The sequence below is a fragment of the Aquarana catesbeiana genome, linkage group LG07 (assembly GCF_042186555.1).
Source record: "Aquarana catesbeiana isolate 2022-GZ linkage group LG07, ASM4218655v1, whole genome shotgun sequence".
Taxonomy (NCBI): Eukaryota; Metazoa; Chordata; class Amphibia; order Anura; family Ranidae; genus Aquarana; species Aquarana catesbeiana.
The window spans coordinates 337,368,355-337,386,732 of NC_133330.1; the positions used below are offsets into that span (position 1 = coordinate 337,368,355).

Here is an 18,378-nt window from a genome sequence, read left to right on the forward strand (position 1 = left end):
AATTTCTGGCAATCGGGAGTCTCCACTTTAAAACGGTGCCTTCAAACCCTCATTATTTCTTCTACTGTCCGTCCTCCCAGAGGAGAGAGGTGAGTGTCCTTAATGGGTAGTATTTTAATATAATGCTAATTTTTAAACTTTCTTTTAATTGTTTATGAAAAAAAAAATAGAATCCTTAGATTACCATAGAGGTTACTGATAACTTACAAACCCCTCATCAGATGTAGAAGTGTCATTCTGTTTTAGCTATGGAGCAGATCCAGGTTCATACATTAACAAAATTATATGTAACATAATATATAACAGTAACAAAATAATATGTAATATATAAAGTGGGGAAAATAATGAATTGATCCCCTGCAGATTTTGTTTGCTCACTTACAAAGAAATGGAGGTTCTATAATTTCTATCATAGGTGTATTTTAAATGATAGAGACAGAATATCAACCAAAAATCCCCCCCCCCCCCCCCAAAAAAAAAACACGATACAAATGTTATAAATTGAGTTGCAGTTCAGTGAGTAAAATAAGTATTTGATCCCCAAGCAAAATATGACTTTGTTGGCAAGCACAGAGGTCAGACGTTTCTTGTGGTTGGTTATCAGGTTTGCACACATCTCAGGAGGGATTTTGGTCCACTCTTCTTGTATGTGTGTGTGGGGGGGGGGGGGGGTTCCCATTCTTGGATTTACAATCACTCTAGCGATTAATGGACTTGTGTAACCACATATCCCCCTGATGAAGATTCGTATCAGGAATTGAAACGTGTTGGTGGGTTTTCACAGATCATGTTGGGGCATTGTTATTCTGCCATTTCATGGGGGGGGGGGTGGGGGGGGTGTAACATTTACTATATTGTCAAAAAGTATTGGGACCCCTGCCAGTCTTAGTCCGTAGGGTTCAATAGAGAGGTGCGTTCTTAGTGCATTTTTTTTTTTTAATTGACCAAGAATGCAGCAAGCAAGATTTTTAACACCACAACAGAAGCTCAACAGACCAGTGTGAGGACATACACTATATTACCAAAAGTTTTGGGACACCTGTTTTGTTTTTTGTTTTTCCCATGAACTTTAATGGCATCCCAGTCTTAATCCATAGGGTTCAATATTGAGTTGGCCCCGCCCTTTGCAGCTATAACAGCTTCAACTCTTCTGGGAAGGCCGTCCACAAGGTTTAGGAGTGTGTCTATGGGAATGTTTGACCATTCTTCCAGAAGCGCATTTGTGAGGTCAGGCACTGATGCTCTAATTCTTCCCAAAGATGTTCTATCGGGTTGAGGTCAGGACTCTGTGCAGACCACTCAAGTTCCTCCACCTCAAACTCGCTCATCCATGTCTTTATGGACTTTGCTTTTTGCACTGGTGGGCAGTCATGTTGGAACAGGAAGAGCCATACAGAATTAGTTATTTTTATTATTTCGTTCAGCTAGCGGGCTGAGCATAGAAAAAGAAACTAACAGATTCCCCCATCCACACAAACATAGTGGTTGGAGGACTCCCCCCCCCCCCCCCCCTTTTCCCTACCCCCCCCCCTTCCCCTACCCCCCTTTTTCCCACCCCCCCTTTTCCCCACCCCTTTCCCCCACCAGGACATTGTATTCCAGTAGAACCTGCTCCTGTCAGAACACACTGATCGGCGGCTGCGGCCACTAAATGCCTTGTATATTCACCTTCTCGTCCTCCCAGGAGAATGCTGCTCATGACACAGAAGACCGAAAACCGAGCGATGACCTGGAGGTCTCCGAAGCAGAACAGGCCACAGAGGAAGGTGAGGCATTGGCATCGATGGCTCCAGCTTTCCGGTTACACGTGGAATATCTTTCCTAATTGTCTTTGTCATCCCAGGCAATACATCAGCCGGTGGCATTGTTACAGAGAGTGACCCGGACCTGGAGGTGGAGTATCGGGAGCACTCGGATAATGCGGAATCGCTGTCGGGGTCGGAGACCGTGAACCAGGATGATGATTCTTTCAGCGTGTTAGGAGGAGACTCTTTGAATGGGCAAGACCTGCCAGAGCATGAAATGCCGCCTCTGTTTGTGCATCTCATCTGCTCGGTGACGCACAAGCACCAGCACGGCTCTATGCCGGTACTGACACTGCCCACCTGCCTTGGTGAGTCTCTAAGAACATGGAACTGGATAAGCCACATTGCACTTCGCCCAGTGTGTTAGATTCCCGCATCATTTCTGACGTTTGGGCAGCACAAGGAATGACGATAGAACCATGATATAGTCAAATGAATGGTTGTTCTATATCTTCTATGCAAAAAATTGACCAATAAACTAAATATTGTATATGGTAATTGTCTAACCATATACCTGCCAGTGTATCAGTTAAATATAAACATAGTGAAAACAAATAAACAAAAAAGGTTTTTAAAGTTCATCAAAAATAAAAGTCCTATATTTGGAGCAGGTATAAAGTCCACCCAAAAATGCACTACTGCTCCAATATGTGCTAGTAATACCTAATCTGTGAGACCTTCACCATCCCCCCCCCCCCCCGATTGAATGGGCCGCTCACCTTCAGGGTATGACCCATATTGGTTCATACAGAGCCTTTGTTTGATCTCGCTATCTTTAGTGCCTGCAGGTATTCACCCGAAATGATCCGGTGTTTCGTCAGATTTGGCGACCCGCCAGATTTTGTAACGGAAGTGAAGTTCTGTCGCCGCCATCTTGCTTCGCCCCGCACTCGTCCACAGTAAGGATACAGTGAGAAAAGCGGACATCTTGTTATACCCAGCGGAGTCTTGTACTTCTCACTTATTTTTAACAGTAAACGGAGCTTATATAGTGAAATATAGTATTTAAAAACTGACTGTTTAGATGTTGAATTTTAAAAGCACCGGCAAGCCTGCTGTTAACATCAAATTTTGTGACACAGACAGCAGAACTCGGCCCCGCCCCCCAGCTCCTGCGTCATTGGATTTGATTGACCGCAGCGGGAGCCAATGGCTGCACTGCTATCAGTCTATCCAATCAGGACCCAAGACACCGATGAGCTGGTGTGCTCGTCCCCGTTGCTGGAAAGACCGCGTTCAGGTAAGTAAAAAGGGGGCTCTGGGGGGCAGCTGTATCACAGGAGGTTTTTTTTAACCTGAATGCATTTAGGTGAAAAACCCTGAGGGTTTACAACCCCTTTAAAGTGTTACTAAACCCAGGAGATTTTCTCATCGGGCAGTGAAAGCAGTCTCGTGACTTCTATCAGTGTCTGGTTAAAGCTTGTAGGAGGAGTTCTCATTCTCCTCTGACTGTCCTATGAGGCTGCATGACCCTCTGTCTGGACAGTGCTGATTGGCTCTGTGCTGATCACATGCATCCTCCCAAGAAAAAAACAAAACCACTCTCTAGCATTATACACCAAACTGAGCATATGCAGGGTGACTCCAAAAGCTCTGTGCTATCAGCAGATGGTTTGGGGAGAGAGCGGAAGAAGGGGAGGATCAAAGAAGACAGGATCAAACAGCTTTTTTCACACAATGCAGAGGATTAACCCCTTAGGTTCCACAGTGAGTATAACCAGCATGCTTTACTGCATATAAAGACTTATTTTACTGTTTTTTGTGGTTTTTATTAACCACAAAACAGGTCGGGTTCACGCTAGTGCAAATTGGATGAGGATTTCCCCGCATCCAGTTCGCATGACAGGAGATTGTGACTCTCAATGAAGCCAATTGCACAGGAGCCCTGTGCGTCTCTGGCTCTGTTTCAGGTCCAAATTCGGGCGAAATTTCGGCCCTGACACGGAGAACGGGGCGCACCCAGACCCCCTGCTGTCAGCCGCATCCGTCTGCAGTGTGACCCAGCCTTTAATGTTACGCTTTGTATCCACTTACTGTATTCAGACTAAGAAATCCTAAGAGCAGCCTATAGAGCTAAACAGGTCATATGCTGACAAGATGCATGCTTGGTATTGACTGACAACGATGGTGAGATTTGGAGGTAGTCTAAAATAAATCTTTCCTGCAGGTTCCAGTGTAAGCGGTGTCACCCGGTGATGGTTTTTTTCCTGTTGTTTTCCAGGTGAAGTTGTCGGATGTCTTGAGAACAGGGAGACATTACAAAGCATCTCTCTGGGAGATCTGAGCGTCATGCTGGACATATTTGTGCTGACTTTACCACTGGAGATAGAGGGGGTGAATGAGGACTCGCAGCATACTCGGTATGAGCTGCACTACATGTCCTGACTTATACTCTGAACTATTACTGTGTTACATAGATGTATATACTGCAGCTCACCAGTCTTTAGATGTGACGGCTGCTTTAACTTTCTCTTTTCAGGCTTCTCCTGCTAGTAACACACCTCCTTGTCTTATTGTGACAACGCTCAGTCCCTGCACTGTATCCGTGGAGGAGCAGAGTTGTCACTCTAGGATAAAAGTAGAGATCACCTCCCACTCTTATCTTCTTCATAACTTGAGGGAAACGTGTTCTTTAGAGCAAAACGGAAGAAGTTAATTTTGGATTGATATAAACTTTTAGGGCTTTGGTCACACTGAATTCAACTTTGAATCTTCAAGGAAAGTCACGTGATTTCAAAGCCGCTTGTCAGTGCGACTTCATGCACAAAATTCTATGCAATTCACACCTCAACTTGCAAAAAGTAGTGCAGGAACTACTGTATTTATTGGCCTATAACACGCACTTTTTCACCCTGAAGATCGGGTGCAAAAAGCGTGTGCGCGTTATACGCCGATATTTCAATTTTAGCTGCCTCGGAGGGGACAGGGAGGGGGGCGGGATGAGCGCCGTCAGATTACATACAGTGAGAATCTCCTGTTTACTTGGTGGCCCCTGTAATAGGAAGTCCCGCCTCTTGAAAACATGACCTGTTGGGGGCGCCTTGAGGACTGAAGTTGAGAAACACTGATATACAATATAAAGGGATGCATTTTTCTTGCTAAGGGTTTCGATAATGGCCGACAATAAATTCATATTTAAATTTTTTATATTCGTCAAAAAGTCCAAACATAATACAATTTTATATATTAAAATAAATAAATATATATATATGTGTGTAAATATATATATATATATATATATATGTGTGTGTGTGTGTGTGTATATATATATATATATATATATATATTTTCTTTTTTTTTTTTTTAAACTATATCACTTTCGGTTTCGACACCAAACTTTCCATTCGGTGCACCTCTAGTATATAACGTATGTCATGAAAACCGAACGTTTTTTTTTTCTTTTTAAAGTGTCATTGATAAGTTGATTAGGGGGGAGAGAGACACCAAGGAAGGCAAAATATAAGCAGATTAAATTTTAGCAGCCCTCAGTGGAGTCCTCTCTGCATTGGCAGCACCTCCGCAGACTTCTATGGGGTCGTCACATGAGACTCGCCTGCCTTTTGGCTGTGTTTTTGAGGTAAGTAGGAAGATGGGTCGGGGGGGGGGGGGGTGTCAGTGTGTACTTTGTCTAAAATGGCATTTAGCCTTGTTGTATTCCTCTGTAGAGATGGATAGAAACTCCAATATAAATGCATTAAAATGTGCAATTGTCATCACATTTCACTTTCCATCCATTTTCCATGCATGTTTGCTGTATTTAATTTGCTTTGGTAGTCTGACGCTTGCACTGGTGTCAGAGAATCGCTGCGGTATTGCCTATATATCCCATGCGCTTTGCCAATTTCAGTCATTTGTGTTGTGTTTTGATCCCTCCCCATATCCTCTCCTCTATCCCTCCCAGGTATACCTCTGAGAGCAGCGTTTCCTTTCCCCGCTCCCCCGCTCAGCCATCCTCATATCGCTCTGATGAAGAGATCCCACCCGCCTTAGAAAGATTCCCATCCAATGTGGAGCAGAGGTGAACCATTGGCTGCTACGCTTCATTTCCTTTTTCTGTAGAACACATCAGAAAATCTCATCATGTCTTCTTCATAGAGTGTCATCATAGGATCTTCTTTTTAGGTTGCTTCTTTCAACTCATTCAGGATGAATTCCAGGATTTGGAAATTTTTATACATAGTTACAGTGGTCCAGCTTGGATCAATGGAACTATACAGTACATCTTGTGATGATAACACCATAAAAACTTTGGGTGCCGCTTTAGGTCTCCCTCACATATTCCAATAAGTCTCACTGAAAAGGTTGCCGGTGTCTTGCCGAGAAAGTTCCCTCGGCGGATAAGTTCCCCCCCCTGTACTGCGCAGGCGCAGCGCCTGCTCAGTACGAACTACTGTCAGCCGCCGGAGATAGCCAAAGCTCAAACTGTTCAATCAGCTGTAAACGGTGCCTGCGCCCTAGGTCCAGGTTCCTTCTCCACCATCCAAGTGGACCTATAGGGGGAATCAAAAAGAGGCGAGCGGCCCTCTTAGGCGCCGTGTACAGCTGATTTTCAGCTATTCTCCTTCGGCTATTTCCGCCAGGTCCTACTGCGCAGGCGCAGCGCCTGCGCAGTAGAGGGGGGTCCTTATCCGCCGAGGCGGAACTTTCTCGGCAGAACACCGGCTTAGTGGAGAGCCCGTCGTCCCGGCTCTGTACACACTCACAAGGGAAGCAAGGATCCGAACTGCCACACACCAAAGAAAGCCCAGGTATCAGACTGATAAGAAAGGGCTTTAGCCCGGCTCTATCCGGGCCACCGACATGTTTCACCCCAGCCTCCATGACGAAGTACCCGTGGTCGGGGTGAAACGCATCGGTGGTGCCTGGGCTGGATGGAGTCAAGCTAAAGCCGTTTCTTATGTGGACAAATAAACCGCGCTGTCTCTTTAAGTAATGTGTAAGCAGCTGACACAGCAAAAGATTGGTTTGCAAAAGTGAAAAGAAACTATGTAGAAAGAAAGTGTAGCGCTGATTCGTAGTATACCGAACAACAATTAATGTTACTAATGGTGCAATGCAGTACCACACACATATATCAGAAATACTGTACGGCAAGATAATATGGTTAAATCGCCGGTACAGTGGCTTCAAATATTGATACGATATATGTTATGAGATCAAGAAAACCCCATACAATAACAGGTCAGAATAAACTGTCAGTTGGTTGAAATTGATAACTATATAGTGAAACAAAATAAGTAAAGCAAAAAATTGTGCATTCATGGAAAAACATCAAAGTCCGTATGTGACGACATGGCGACTTGGAAAAACTTGGTGCAGACAATTTGTCAGTAGATATTCCACCACCGATTATATACAAGACTTACCAAAAAAGTTGAACCCAAATAGGCGTACGCCTAATGAGTCACCAAGGCTTGTGGTGTGATACACCCAGGGGGATCCGTCGGCAAAAACGATATGCAATGGAAGGGAGAGACTTCTATGATCCTTCACAACACTTTTCAAATGGATGCCCACCAAAGGAATGATGGCCAGAGGATATGTCAGAGAATTTTCCTCCCCAGATATATAGTTGGAAGAAGAAGGAGGAATATACCACATAGTGTAATTCCATTATGGATAAAAGCATTTATTTGTGTATATAAAAAAAGGAACGCTCACATGTTATGAGGCTAAAAAACGCTTTGCAATGTTTGGTAAAAGGTGACGCAGTGGCATCAGCAGAGCCCGTACCGACGCGTTTCGTCTAATAAGACATCATCTAGGGTGACTTTTACATATGTAGTATCAATATTTGAAGTGACTGTACCGGCGATTTAACCATATTATCTTGCCGTACAGTATTTCTGATATCACTGAGTTCTTTTACATGCGTGGTACTGCATTGCTCCATTAGTAACATTAATTTTTGTACAGTATACCCCAAATTAGCGCTACACTTTCTTTCTACATAAAGCTGTTTCTTATCTGTTTGATACCTTCGCTATCTTTGGTGTGCGCTCTCCACTCATTGGCTCGCTGGCTGTGATTGACAGTAGCAGGAGCCAATGGTTACCGCTGCTGTCTCAGCCAATGAAGAGGGAAAGAACCAAGAGAGCTGAGGCTCTTGTGCACTTCTTGGTTCCAGAGGGGGTTCAGGTAAGTATTGTGGGGGGGGGGAGCTGGGGGCGCTGCTGCACACAGAAGGTTTTTACCTTCATGCATTCAAGTTAAAAAAAAAAAACATGAGCCTTTAGAACCACTTTAGGGCTCATTTACACTTCAGCTTCAAAAAGGCTTCGGGACAGGCTTTGTTAAAGCTCTCAACACCAGTCAAAGCTCCTGTCACTAAATAAAATGGTTAGCTTACAGTCCTGTTTACACCTTGCTTTTGCTTTGGCTTCGCTTCAAAAATGATACCCCGTGTAGCTTCAGTGGTGCTTCAAAGCATCTTCAAAGCCTCCATAGAAGTCTATGGCTAAGCTCGCTTGAAGCCCCATCAAAGCTCCACCAAATCCTCATCGAAGCACCAAGCAAAAGCAAGGTGTAAACAGGAACTGTAAGCTAACCATTTTATTTAGTGACAGGAGCTTGGACTAGCGTTCTGAGAGCTTTAACAAAGCCTGTCCGAAGCCTTGTTTTGAAGCAAAGTGTAAACTAGCCCTTAAAGTGCTACTAAAGTCTAAAGAACTCCACTCATCTGAAGTGATTGTTCCAAGGGGATGACTTGAAAAGAGGGCCACAGTCCAGGTATTTGGTATGACAGTATCCCTCCCAGTGACACATACAGGCGCTGTCAGATCAGCTATTTACATTTCAATATTATCAGCAGATAGCAGTTCCTTGTCTGCTTATGTTCAAGTGATACGGAGATCGGGTGTTCGAGTTCACTTGCTGAAATTGATTGTTAAAAGTGATGCTGTCCTGGTGCTGTAATCATTTGATCAACAGCGTGAAAAAGGAAAATTGTTCTCCTTCTGTAGTGCTATCTGCAAGTATCTCATTGTAGATGGAACTCCTAGTGCAGTAAACCTAAACGCATTGTTGGGGATGTCAAAATCTAGGTTGTCTATCCTTTGATCTAAAGGTCTGGGTGGGCCAGTTGCAGGAGATGAGGAATGAGGACTATGACATCTGCTGAATAGGTGATGACAGCAGCTCTGGGGATTAGGCCGCTGACACAAATGTCCAGTTTAGCCAAGTGTCCTTCCATCCTTTTCAGATATTCGGCACTATCCCGGCTCCCCGCAGAACACAGGCAAGCTATAGAGGTCACGATGAGTGAGGTGAGTGCAGCCCGTCTTCATATAGCATAACTGTGTTCTTTGTCTTTGGGGCCCACTTTATAAAAGTTTGGTAATTGCCCGCTTTCCCATCAAATCTCTTGAAGTGGTTACTCATATTTACACTTTAAAGTTCATCTGAACTTAAAATGTGAAGATTTGCTATGCTATAATGAACATCTATAAGGCCTAAATGCACACTGGAGGTTATAAAAACGCCAGTGGCGTTAGCTGTAGAAAGCTGTAGAATGAGTTTTTGCAGTAGCGTTTTCAACGTTTTTTTTTAGCAAAACTATACCTATACTTCCACAAAAGCTTATGGCTTAAAAACCCTGATAAACACCTAATAGCCAAGTTTTTTTTAGCTTTTAACGGCTAGGGAATAAATGGAAGGCTATATATAGATACCTCATCCAAAAAAAGAGTTTAGAGGATAAGGAGCAATTGTACGGACTTTAGCGGTATCAGAAGTAGATGCAGCAACCTAAATGATATAAAAAAATTTGTTATTACAAAGTGTCACGGGCATGGCCAGAGCGGAGGCTGTTGGAGAGGACTGTGTGCAAGCCTGTTGCCCACCGATTATGGGCCCTAGCATTTGAGGTGAATGAGAAATCCAGTCTGAACTGTATTAATCGGACTCAGTCATGTATATATTGTATGGGGACTCCTTACTGTATATTTGTGTCCCTGAAGAGGGAGGGGGGATTCCTCCAGCAGCCCCCTGCTGATAAGACTGATTCATTCTGCTGGGACACATCCTGTGAGGAGATGCTGGTGTTATCAACATGTGTTTATGTTAATTGAGAGAGCTGATCACATTAGCCACCAGCCCTGGCTAATAGACGAATGGTCTAGGCTGAGGAGGGGGGAGATTGTTGTTTGTATTGTTAATTGTATTAATGTGTGAAGCTCGGTGCCCACAAGACTGTCATCTGGTCTGGGTACATTTTGTAGTAAATTAGGTCATGTTAATTAGGTTAGCTTTGAGTCATCCCTGCTGTATAAAGGTCTGTGAGATCTCAAAATAAAGGTAGTTCTGATGTACTCCAAGACTGGTGTTGTCTAGTTCTTGGGGTTCCTATGGCAAGATCCATTGGACCCGTGTTCCAGAACTTAGGAAGCGGTATATGACGGAAGCACTCAAGCGGAGTGTGGGGCGTCCCGTGACACAAAGATTAAAAACAACATATATAAAACCCATTCAGAGCAGAGCTCCTATATAAATTTAGGTAGTTGGCCAAACTGTGTTGGCTTGTATTATTCTCTCGAGGTCGGCGCGTTTCACAATCTGCTTCCTCAGGACCGTTATATCTTGACAAACAACAGTAGGCCTATCCAAAAAAAACACAACACAATTAAATCTAGACATGGGCGCAAAAAAAGTCCACTAGTCTGCTTCCTTTTTCCGTCTTTGCTCCTATCCCTGAAATGATTGGACAGCCTGGTGGGTTATGAATATTTTTGTGGGTTTTGGGCAATGCGTAAAACGATGGAACTCTAGCATAAGGAACCTTAAGAGCTTCAAGGATATCCTTATCAATGAGACCCTTTATATATGGTATCATATCGAATACAAAGTTTTGCCAATCTGCTTTCTCAGGACCGTTATATCTTGACAAACAACAGTAGACCTATCCAAAAGAAACACAACATAATTAAATCTAGACATGCAAGGTAAACAGCACAGCATATATAACATAGCCTCAATAAATGAGGAACGAGGGAGATGGCCACTTACATGCCCTCAAACCTTAGTAAGGTAGTGGTGCACCATGCGTGATGTAGATGCAGCTTTGTATTCGATATGATACCATAAATGGTCTCATTGGTAAGGATATCCTTGAAGCTCTTAAGGTTCCCTATGCTATAGTTCCATGGTTTTACGCATTGCCCAAAACGCACAAAAATACTCCTAACCCACCAGGCCGTCCAATCATTTCAGGGATAGCAGCAAAGATGGAAAAAGGAAGTAGACTAGTGGATGCCTTTTTGTGCCCATGTCTAGATTTAATTAATTAAGTTGTGTTTCTTTTGGATAGGCCTACTGTTGTTTGTCGAGATATAACGGTCCCGAGGAAGCAGATTGCGAAACACGTCGATCTCTTGACAGAACAATACAAGCCAACACAGTTTGGCCAACTGCCTATATTTATACAGGAGCTCTTAATGGGTTTTATATATGGTATATTTAACCACTTAAGCCCCAGAAGATTTTACCCCTTTCCTGACCAGAGCACTTTTTTTACAATTTGGCACTGCGTCGTTTAACTGACAATTTCGCAGTCATGCGACGCAATACCCAATCAAAATTTTCTTTGCTTTCTTTTGGTGTTATTTGATCACCTCTGCGGTTTCTATTTTTTGCGCTATAAACAAAAAAGAGCGTCAATTTTGGGGAAAAAAAAAAAGTTTTTTACTTTTTGCTATAATACATATCCCGAAATAAAAAACAAAAAAAACCCTAATTTCTTCATATGTTTAGGCGGATATGTATTCAATAAGCGTATATTGATTGGTTTGCGCAAAAGTTATAACGTCTACAAACTATAGGAAAGATTTATGGCATTTTTAATTTTTTTTTACGATCAATGGCGGTGATCTGCGATTTTTAGCGGTATTGCGATGGACAGATCGGACACTTTTGACACATTTTTGGGACCATTGACATTTATAAAGAGATCAGTGCAATACAAATGCACTGATTACTGTGTAAATGTCACTGGCAGGGAAGGGGTTAACACTAGGGGGGGGGGTCAAGGGGTTAAACATGTGTTCCCTAGGTGTGTTCTAAATGTATGGGGATAGAACTGACTAGGGGAGGAGACATATCGTTGTTCCTACTTAGTAGGAACAAACAACATGTCTCCTCTCCCCTGACAGAAAAGGGATTTGTGTTTACACACGAAAATCCCCACGCTGGCTCTTGTGCACGCGATTGCTCGTGGACGGCGGCGATCGCGTCCGCCGGCCACGTTGCATCGGGTCCCCCGCTGTACAGCTGGTGCGTGCCCTCTGGCGGCTCTTAAAGGGATCCCTCTACCCGTACGGGGTTTCACCCAGGAGAGCCACTGCACCGCAGTATATATGCGTGAACCGATTAATCTTTGCAATACAAATTTTTGATATAATTTTGTTTGCTGCGTCTCCTTCTGATACTGCTAAAGTTAGCTTTTAACAGCTTTTTTTTACAGCTGAAAAACTAAACCCAGTAGTTCTGTGTTTTTTCTCCAGCCAGAAAATGCCCCTGCCAAAATATGATACCAGCCTATGTGTGCATGCACACATTAGATAACATGCGGGGGAGTTTTCTGGCTGCAGAACAAACTCCTGAAGCCAAAAACAGCAGCTGTAAAAACATCCCGTGTGCATGAGGCCTAAGTGTTTACTATGACTAAGCATTACTCTGAAAAAAATCTACCTTTTCTCTTAAATTCCTCCTGAAAAATTGCAATGCACTTTGTGCCGTGAGCCTCATTGCTGCATTGTGAGATCATCTAAGGCACTGCTGCCTCTGACCTCTATTCTCACCAGATTTGGAGTGAGATTTGTCACTACTGTGCTGCTCTCTGTTCTTCTTGCTGGAGGGGAAGCTTTAGCTGAGGACCTGCAGTGCAAGGATCTCCCTGCTTCTGCTTCATCCATTCTGTGGCTCTGTGCTTTCTCTATTTGAAAAGAAATAATGGTGCGCTTATTCAATAATAAACAATCATTAATTGCAAAAAAATAGAAATAAGGACAAATGGGTAAAATTGAATAAAGTGAAAAAAAAACGCGAAACCAAGCAATGAATGAGTAAAGTCCAAGTAAAAAAAAAAAAAAAAAAATATATATATATATATATATATATATATATATATATATATATATATATATATCAAATCCAAGTGAAGAAAGTTGTCCAAAAAAAAAAATATATAAGTGGATGACTAGTCCATAACTTGATAGAGGAGAAAACGACTCCAATGGCGGAGCAGATCAGACAGAAAGAGCCACCACCAGTAAGTGTGTAGATTGGCCGCTCACCTTCAGATATGACCAAAAGGTCAGATAAAGCTCAATGGATAGCTGATGGGAACCCAGCTGGTACGTCTATGCAGACACCCTCCAATCCTGTGCCTCTATCTTCAAACGCCACTCCAGATATGATCATAGGGTCAGAGAAGCATCAGATCCCCACTGAAGATTCCAAATAGGTCTGTAGAGACTCACTCCAATAACATGCCTCTTGTACAACTGTCACTCAGAGAGAACAGAAGATATACATAGTGCAAAAATTCCTATTAAAAATAACAATTTATTCAATATCGCTTACAAGAAACATCCGCAATATAGATAGGAGTAGTGACACACTCGCCTCCTCGCCACACTTCCATTGGCGATGGACTCCGGAAGTGATGTCACAAGGCTCCACCCGACATGTTGCGTCACCGGTCACATGACTTCCTCAGGGATTGCTTTCTCTGCCTCGCCTACTTATTCTTTAATCATTACCCCACCAGTCATCAGATCACTGGTCATGGGGTCAAAGCCCTGTTCCTCTACCAAGATGGCTGCCTCCACACAGAGACACAGTGCAGAACAAGGCATGGTAAGTCTGTAATAGGGAAAGATTAGCTGCAGGGATTCTATGGGCAATACCGGCGACTTATTTTTTTTTTGGCACAACTTCTCACATTTTTACCCCCTTAAGTGTAATTTTTACTGAACTTTATGATCTGCATGTAAAGTAGTATTAATCCCCCAGGATTTTATAGCCTTTGCTCCGGTTCACACTGAATGTGGTTTTGAAATCGCGCCACTTCATCGTGATTTCGAAGGCGCCGGTCAGTGCGGTTTCATGTGTGCGGCTTCATGCGCAGATATCTATGCAAGCCGCACATGAAATTGCCAAAAATAACGCAGGAAACTTTTTCAAAATGGGTGCAAGTCGGAGTTGCACCGATTTGAACCGTTCCATAGGCACAAATAGTCTGCGACTTTAAACTGTCAAATCGCATGACAAGTCGCACCGATGTGAACCAGAACTAAAGAAGAAGAATTCCAGGTATGGATATTTTATACATAGTTACATTGTTCCAGCTTGGACCAATGTATCTATGTATTTACCATACCTGTGGAATCCCTCTAGGACAGGGATCTTCAAACTACGGCCCTCCAGCTGTTGCGGAACTACACATCCCATGAGGCATTGTAAAACTGACATTCATAGGCCTGACTAGGCATGATGGGAATTGTAGTCCTCGAACAACTGGAGGGGTGTAGTTTAAAGACCCCTGCTCTATAAGGTGGAAATCACTAGTGCAGTAGTCATTAAACCTGTCCTCAGGATCCACTAACAGGCCAGGTTTGCAAGATAATTGAAATACATCACAGGTGATATCAATTGCTGCTCAGTGATTGCCGTATTCTAGTCTGCATCTCCCCCCAAGGTAATACATAAAACCTGGCCTGTTAGTGGGTCCTGAGGACAGGGTTGATGATCACTGCTGTAGTAGACACCGCTACTACACCACTACTACAGTGATCTCCACTAGCTTCTGGGTCCTGTCCTGAGCTGCTGTGCTGTGAGCACAAGAGGCCGACTGCTCGGCACGGACACCATCCAAAGAAAGTTTAGCATTTTCTGAACTATTTCAAAGCATTCCGATTGGCCAATTTAGAGAGGTGGGGCAATGACATCACAGATGTAGCAAACATACAAAAAAAACGGTATCTGCTAGGAATGTGCACATGGAATGTATGAGTTGGCCTCTTTTGTACTATTATGAATATTATTATTATTGTCTTGTCTGTATGAAGTTTTGCTCTCTCTCCTCTCTCTCCTGTGCACACGCTTGTCATTTCGCTGTGTTTCAGATCCGCTGGCTGCTCGAGGATGAGTTGGTGTCGGCCTTGCGTCACGCCCGTGTAATCGGCCGTTCCATCTTGCGAAAAGTTCTGTCCCACGTGTGCGAGTCGGAAGGACGGCCGCACTGTAACCGGGAATTAGTTCAGCTCCAGTTTGTGTTCGGACCAGAAAACTCTCTGCAGAAGTTTAAAGAGGTACGTGGTGCGGACTCTGTACCCCAGAAGTGTGTGAGATATTGGAGGCAACTCCTAACATAACTGCTTCCAGCCCAGCCCAATTCTGGCATTCCTCTCCTTCTTGTAAAAATCATCATTTTTTTTTTTCTATAAAAGTACTCAGAACCCCCAAACATTTATATATATATATATATATATATATATATATATATATATATATATATATATATATATATATATATATATATATATATATATATATATATATATATATATATATATATATAAAATTGTTTAGCAGAGGCCCTAGAGGATAAAATAGAGCAGGCATTACAATTTTTATGTCATACGGTATTTAAAAAGAAAAACAAAAACTTTAATGAATTAAAAAAAAACAGTAAAGTTAGACCAATTTTTTTCTATAATGTGAAAGATGATGTTACGCCAAGTAAATAGATACCAAACATGTCACTTATTAGCCGCCGGATGGTTTTTACAGGCAGCAGGAAGGGACATTACCCCCTCTCCCGCCGCTCATGGGCGCCTCTCAGGGCTCTCTTATTTGCTCGGGAAGCTGGAGATCTGATCCAGCGGCGGTGGCAGCGCTCGATTACCATAGAGCTGGCCGAGGACTGGATGGTCCCTGCCCATCTCTATGACCCTGGGAGGCCGGAAGCAATGTCATGACGTCCCTTCCAGCTCTGGCAGGGTAGAGGAGATATCTGGGGTCTTACAGACCTCCATAAAGAGGACCTGTCACCCCTTCTATCACAAGGGATGTTTACATTTCTTGTTATGGGAATAAAATGATCACAAAAAATTAAAGGGACAGTGTAAAAGTTAAAAAAAAAAAAAAATAGGAAAAAATGTTTTTTTCAGCGCCCCCATCCCATTGTGCTCGCACGCAGAAGCAAACACATACATAGGTCACGCCGACATATGTAAACAGTATTTGCACAGTAAACAGTATTTGCACCACATATGTGAGTTAACGTGAAAGCAATAATTCTAGCGTTAGACCTCCTCTGTAACTCTTAACTGATAACCTATAAAGAAAATTAAAGCGTCGCTTATGGAGATTTTTAAATAGCAACTGCAGTCTGCTTACATAAATTTGTAATAAAAACATATTGGCCATTCTGAAGCTTCCCTCCAACTACTTTGCATATTATTTTATATATACCGTGATTCTGTACTTGCCAAATATGCTGCAGAAATCTCCCTCCACTGAGTCTGGCTGCATCCATTTTAACTGTGGGCAGCTGAAGCTGCTGCCTGTTCACTTCCTGGATTTACACAGAAGCACACCTCCAGCTCTGCAGCTCTCATTGGACCTCTTATGACTCATCCCCCCTCCCTTCCTGGCAAACTCTCACCAGAGTGAGTGAGAGAGAGCTGTGCATGATGTCATAAGCCTAGGCTAATGACCAGACAAGAAACAGGAAGTGGGCTGTATAAGGTGTTTTCTGTGAGAAAAAAAATGTTTTACTATCCAAAGTTCAAACAACAACAACAAGGGCAGAAGATTTAATAGATGGAAAGTTAAAAAAATGACTGAAGGTCCACTTTAAGTACCGTAGTTTGGTGCCATGCCACAAGCATGCCCAATTTTAAAGTGTGACATGTTGGGTATCTATTTACTCGGCGTAACATCATCTTTTATACTTTACGAAAAAAATTTGGTTATATATTGTGTTTTTTGAAAAGCAAAAAGGGGGTGCCCAAGGGATTTTATGGGCAAGGGATATAGTCAGATACAGAAGTATAAGGCGTATATACAAAAGCACTAAAATTTATTATTGGACAAAAATAAAGTTTACATACAGCAAATGTTAAAACCAAAAAATGATGGTCATAATTACAACAATATACAGCTGAATTCTGAATCAAAAAGCTGGTCTCATGGTAGGAGGCCGATCAATTATATAAATATTCAGTTATAATTGATCGGCCTCCTACCATGAGACCAGCTTTTTGATTCAGAATTCAGCTCTATATTGTTGTAATTATGACCATCGTTTTTTGGTTTTAACATATGTAAACTTTATTTTTGTCCACTAATACATTTTAGTGCTTTTGTATATACGGCTTATAGTTCTGTATCCAATTATATGCCTTGCCCATAAAATCCCTTTTTGCTTTTTCTCTCTACAATTGGGATGTGCCTCGGGTTTCAGTTTTATAGCCTACAGGCAGTCTCCAATCACAAATTTTCCTATATTGTGTTTTTTTGCCTTTTAAAAATCGCTGCACAAATACCGTGTGCCATAACAAATTTCAATGACCACCATTTTATTCTCTAGGGCAGGGGTGTCCAAACTTTTTTCAAAGAGGGCCAGATTTGATGAATAGAACATGCTTGAGGGCCGACCATTTTGCCTGACATTCTTAAACCATTAAGATTTGGTCTAAGTGTGTCCGTCCGAGCGCTAATACACAGCCCAACAAGAATTCTCTTGCCTTTGTGCTGTGTGTGGTGAAGAGATGACCTCGGGCGTGTTATTTGGATATACCGTATTTAATCGTCTTAGAACACGCACCTTCACTTTAAAAAGGAAGTTTCAGGAAAAAAATCCTAAATTTTAAATAAAGAACTGTAAAGCAAAATAAGGGTCAGTGCCCATCAATGCAGCCTAATCAGTGCCTATCTGCAGCCCCCCCACCGTATTGCCATGAATGCAGCCCCCACCGTATTGCCATGAATGCAGCCCCCACCGTATTGCCATGAATGCAGCCCCCACCGTATTGCCATGAATGCAGCCCCCACCGTATTGCCATGAATGCAGCCCCCACCACATTGACATGAATGCAGCCCCCACCGTATTGATATGAATGCAGCCCCCACCGTATTGATATGAATGCAGCCCCCACCACATTGACATGAATGCAGCCCCCACCGTATTGATATGAATGCAGCCCCCACCGTATTGATATGAATGCAGCCCCCACCGTATTGATATGAATGCAGCCCCCACCGTATTGATATGAATGCAGCCCCCACCACATTGACGTGAATGCAGCCCCCACCACATTGACGTGAATGCAGCCCCCACCACATTGACGTGAATGCAGCCCCCACCACATTGACGTGAATGCAGCCCCCACCACATTGACGTGAATGCAGCCCCCACCACATTGACGTGAATGCAGCCCCCACCGTATTGATATGAATGCAGCCCCCACCACATTGACGTGAATGCAGCCCCCACCGTATTGACGTCAGTGCAGCCTGATTCATGTCCATCTGCAGCCTTGGAGGAGACAGGGAGGGGGCGGGACGAGCG

The 18,378-nt window shown here is 43.1% G+C and overlaps 1 protein-coding gene across 1 annotated transcript in view; it reads left to right on the forward strand.

Moving 5' to 3' along the window:
* The window catches only part of SZT2 (SZT2 subunit of KICSTOR complex), a gene marked incomplete in the record, with an annotated part of 250,239 nt that overhangs the window by 111,196 nt on the left and 120,665 nt on the right, over nt 1–18,378 (forward strand). The window contains 7 exon segments of the mRNA XM_073593915.1: nt 1–89; nt 1,685–1,766; nt 1,844–2,113; nt 4,027–4,165; nt 5,707–5,823; nt 9,007–9,070; nt 14,927–15,112. The exon segment at nt 1–89 is cut by the window's left edge and continues 4 nt beyond it. Coding sequence (XP_073450016.1) covers nt 1–89; nt 1,685–1,766; nt 1,844–2,113; nt 4,027–4,165; nt 5,707–5,823; nt 9,007–9,070; nt 14,927–15,112 — 947 coding nt within the window.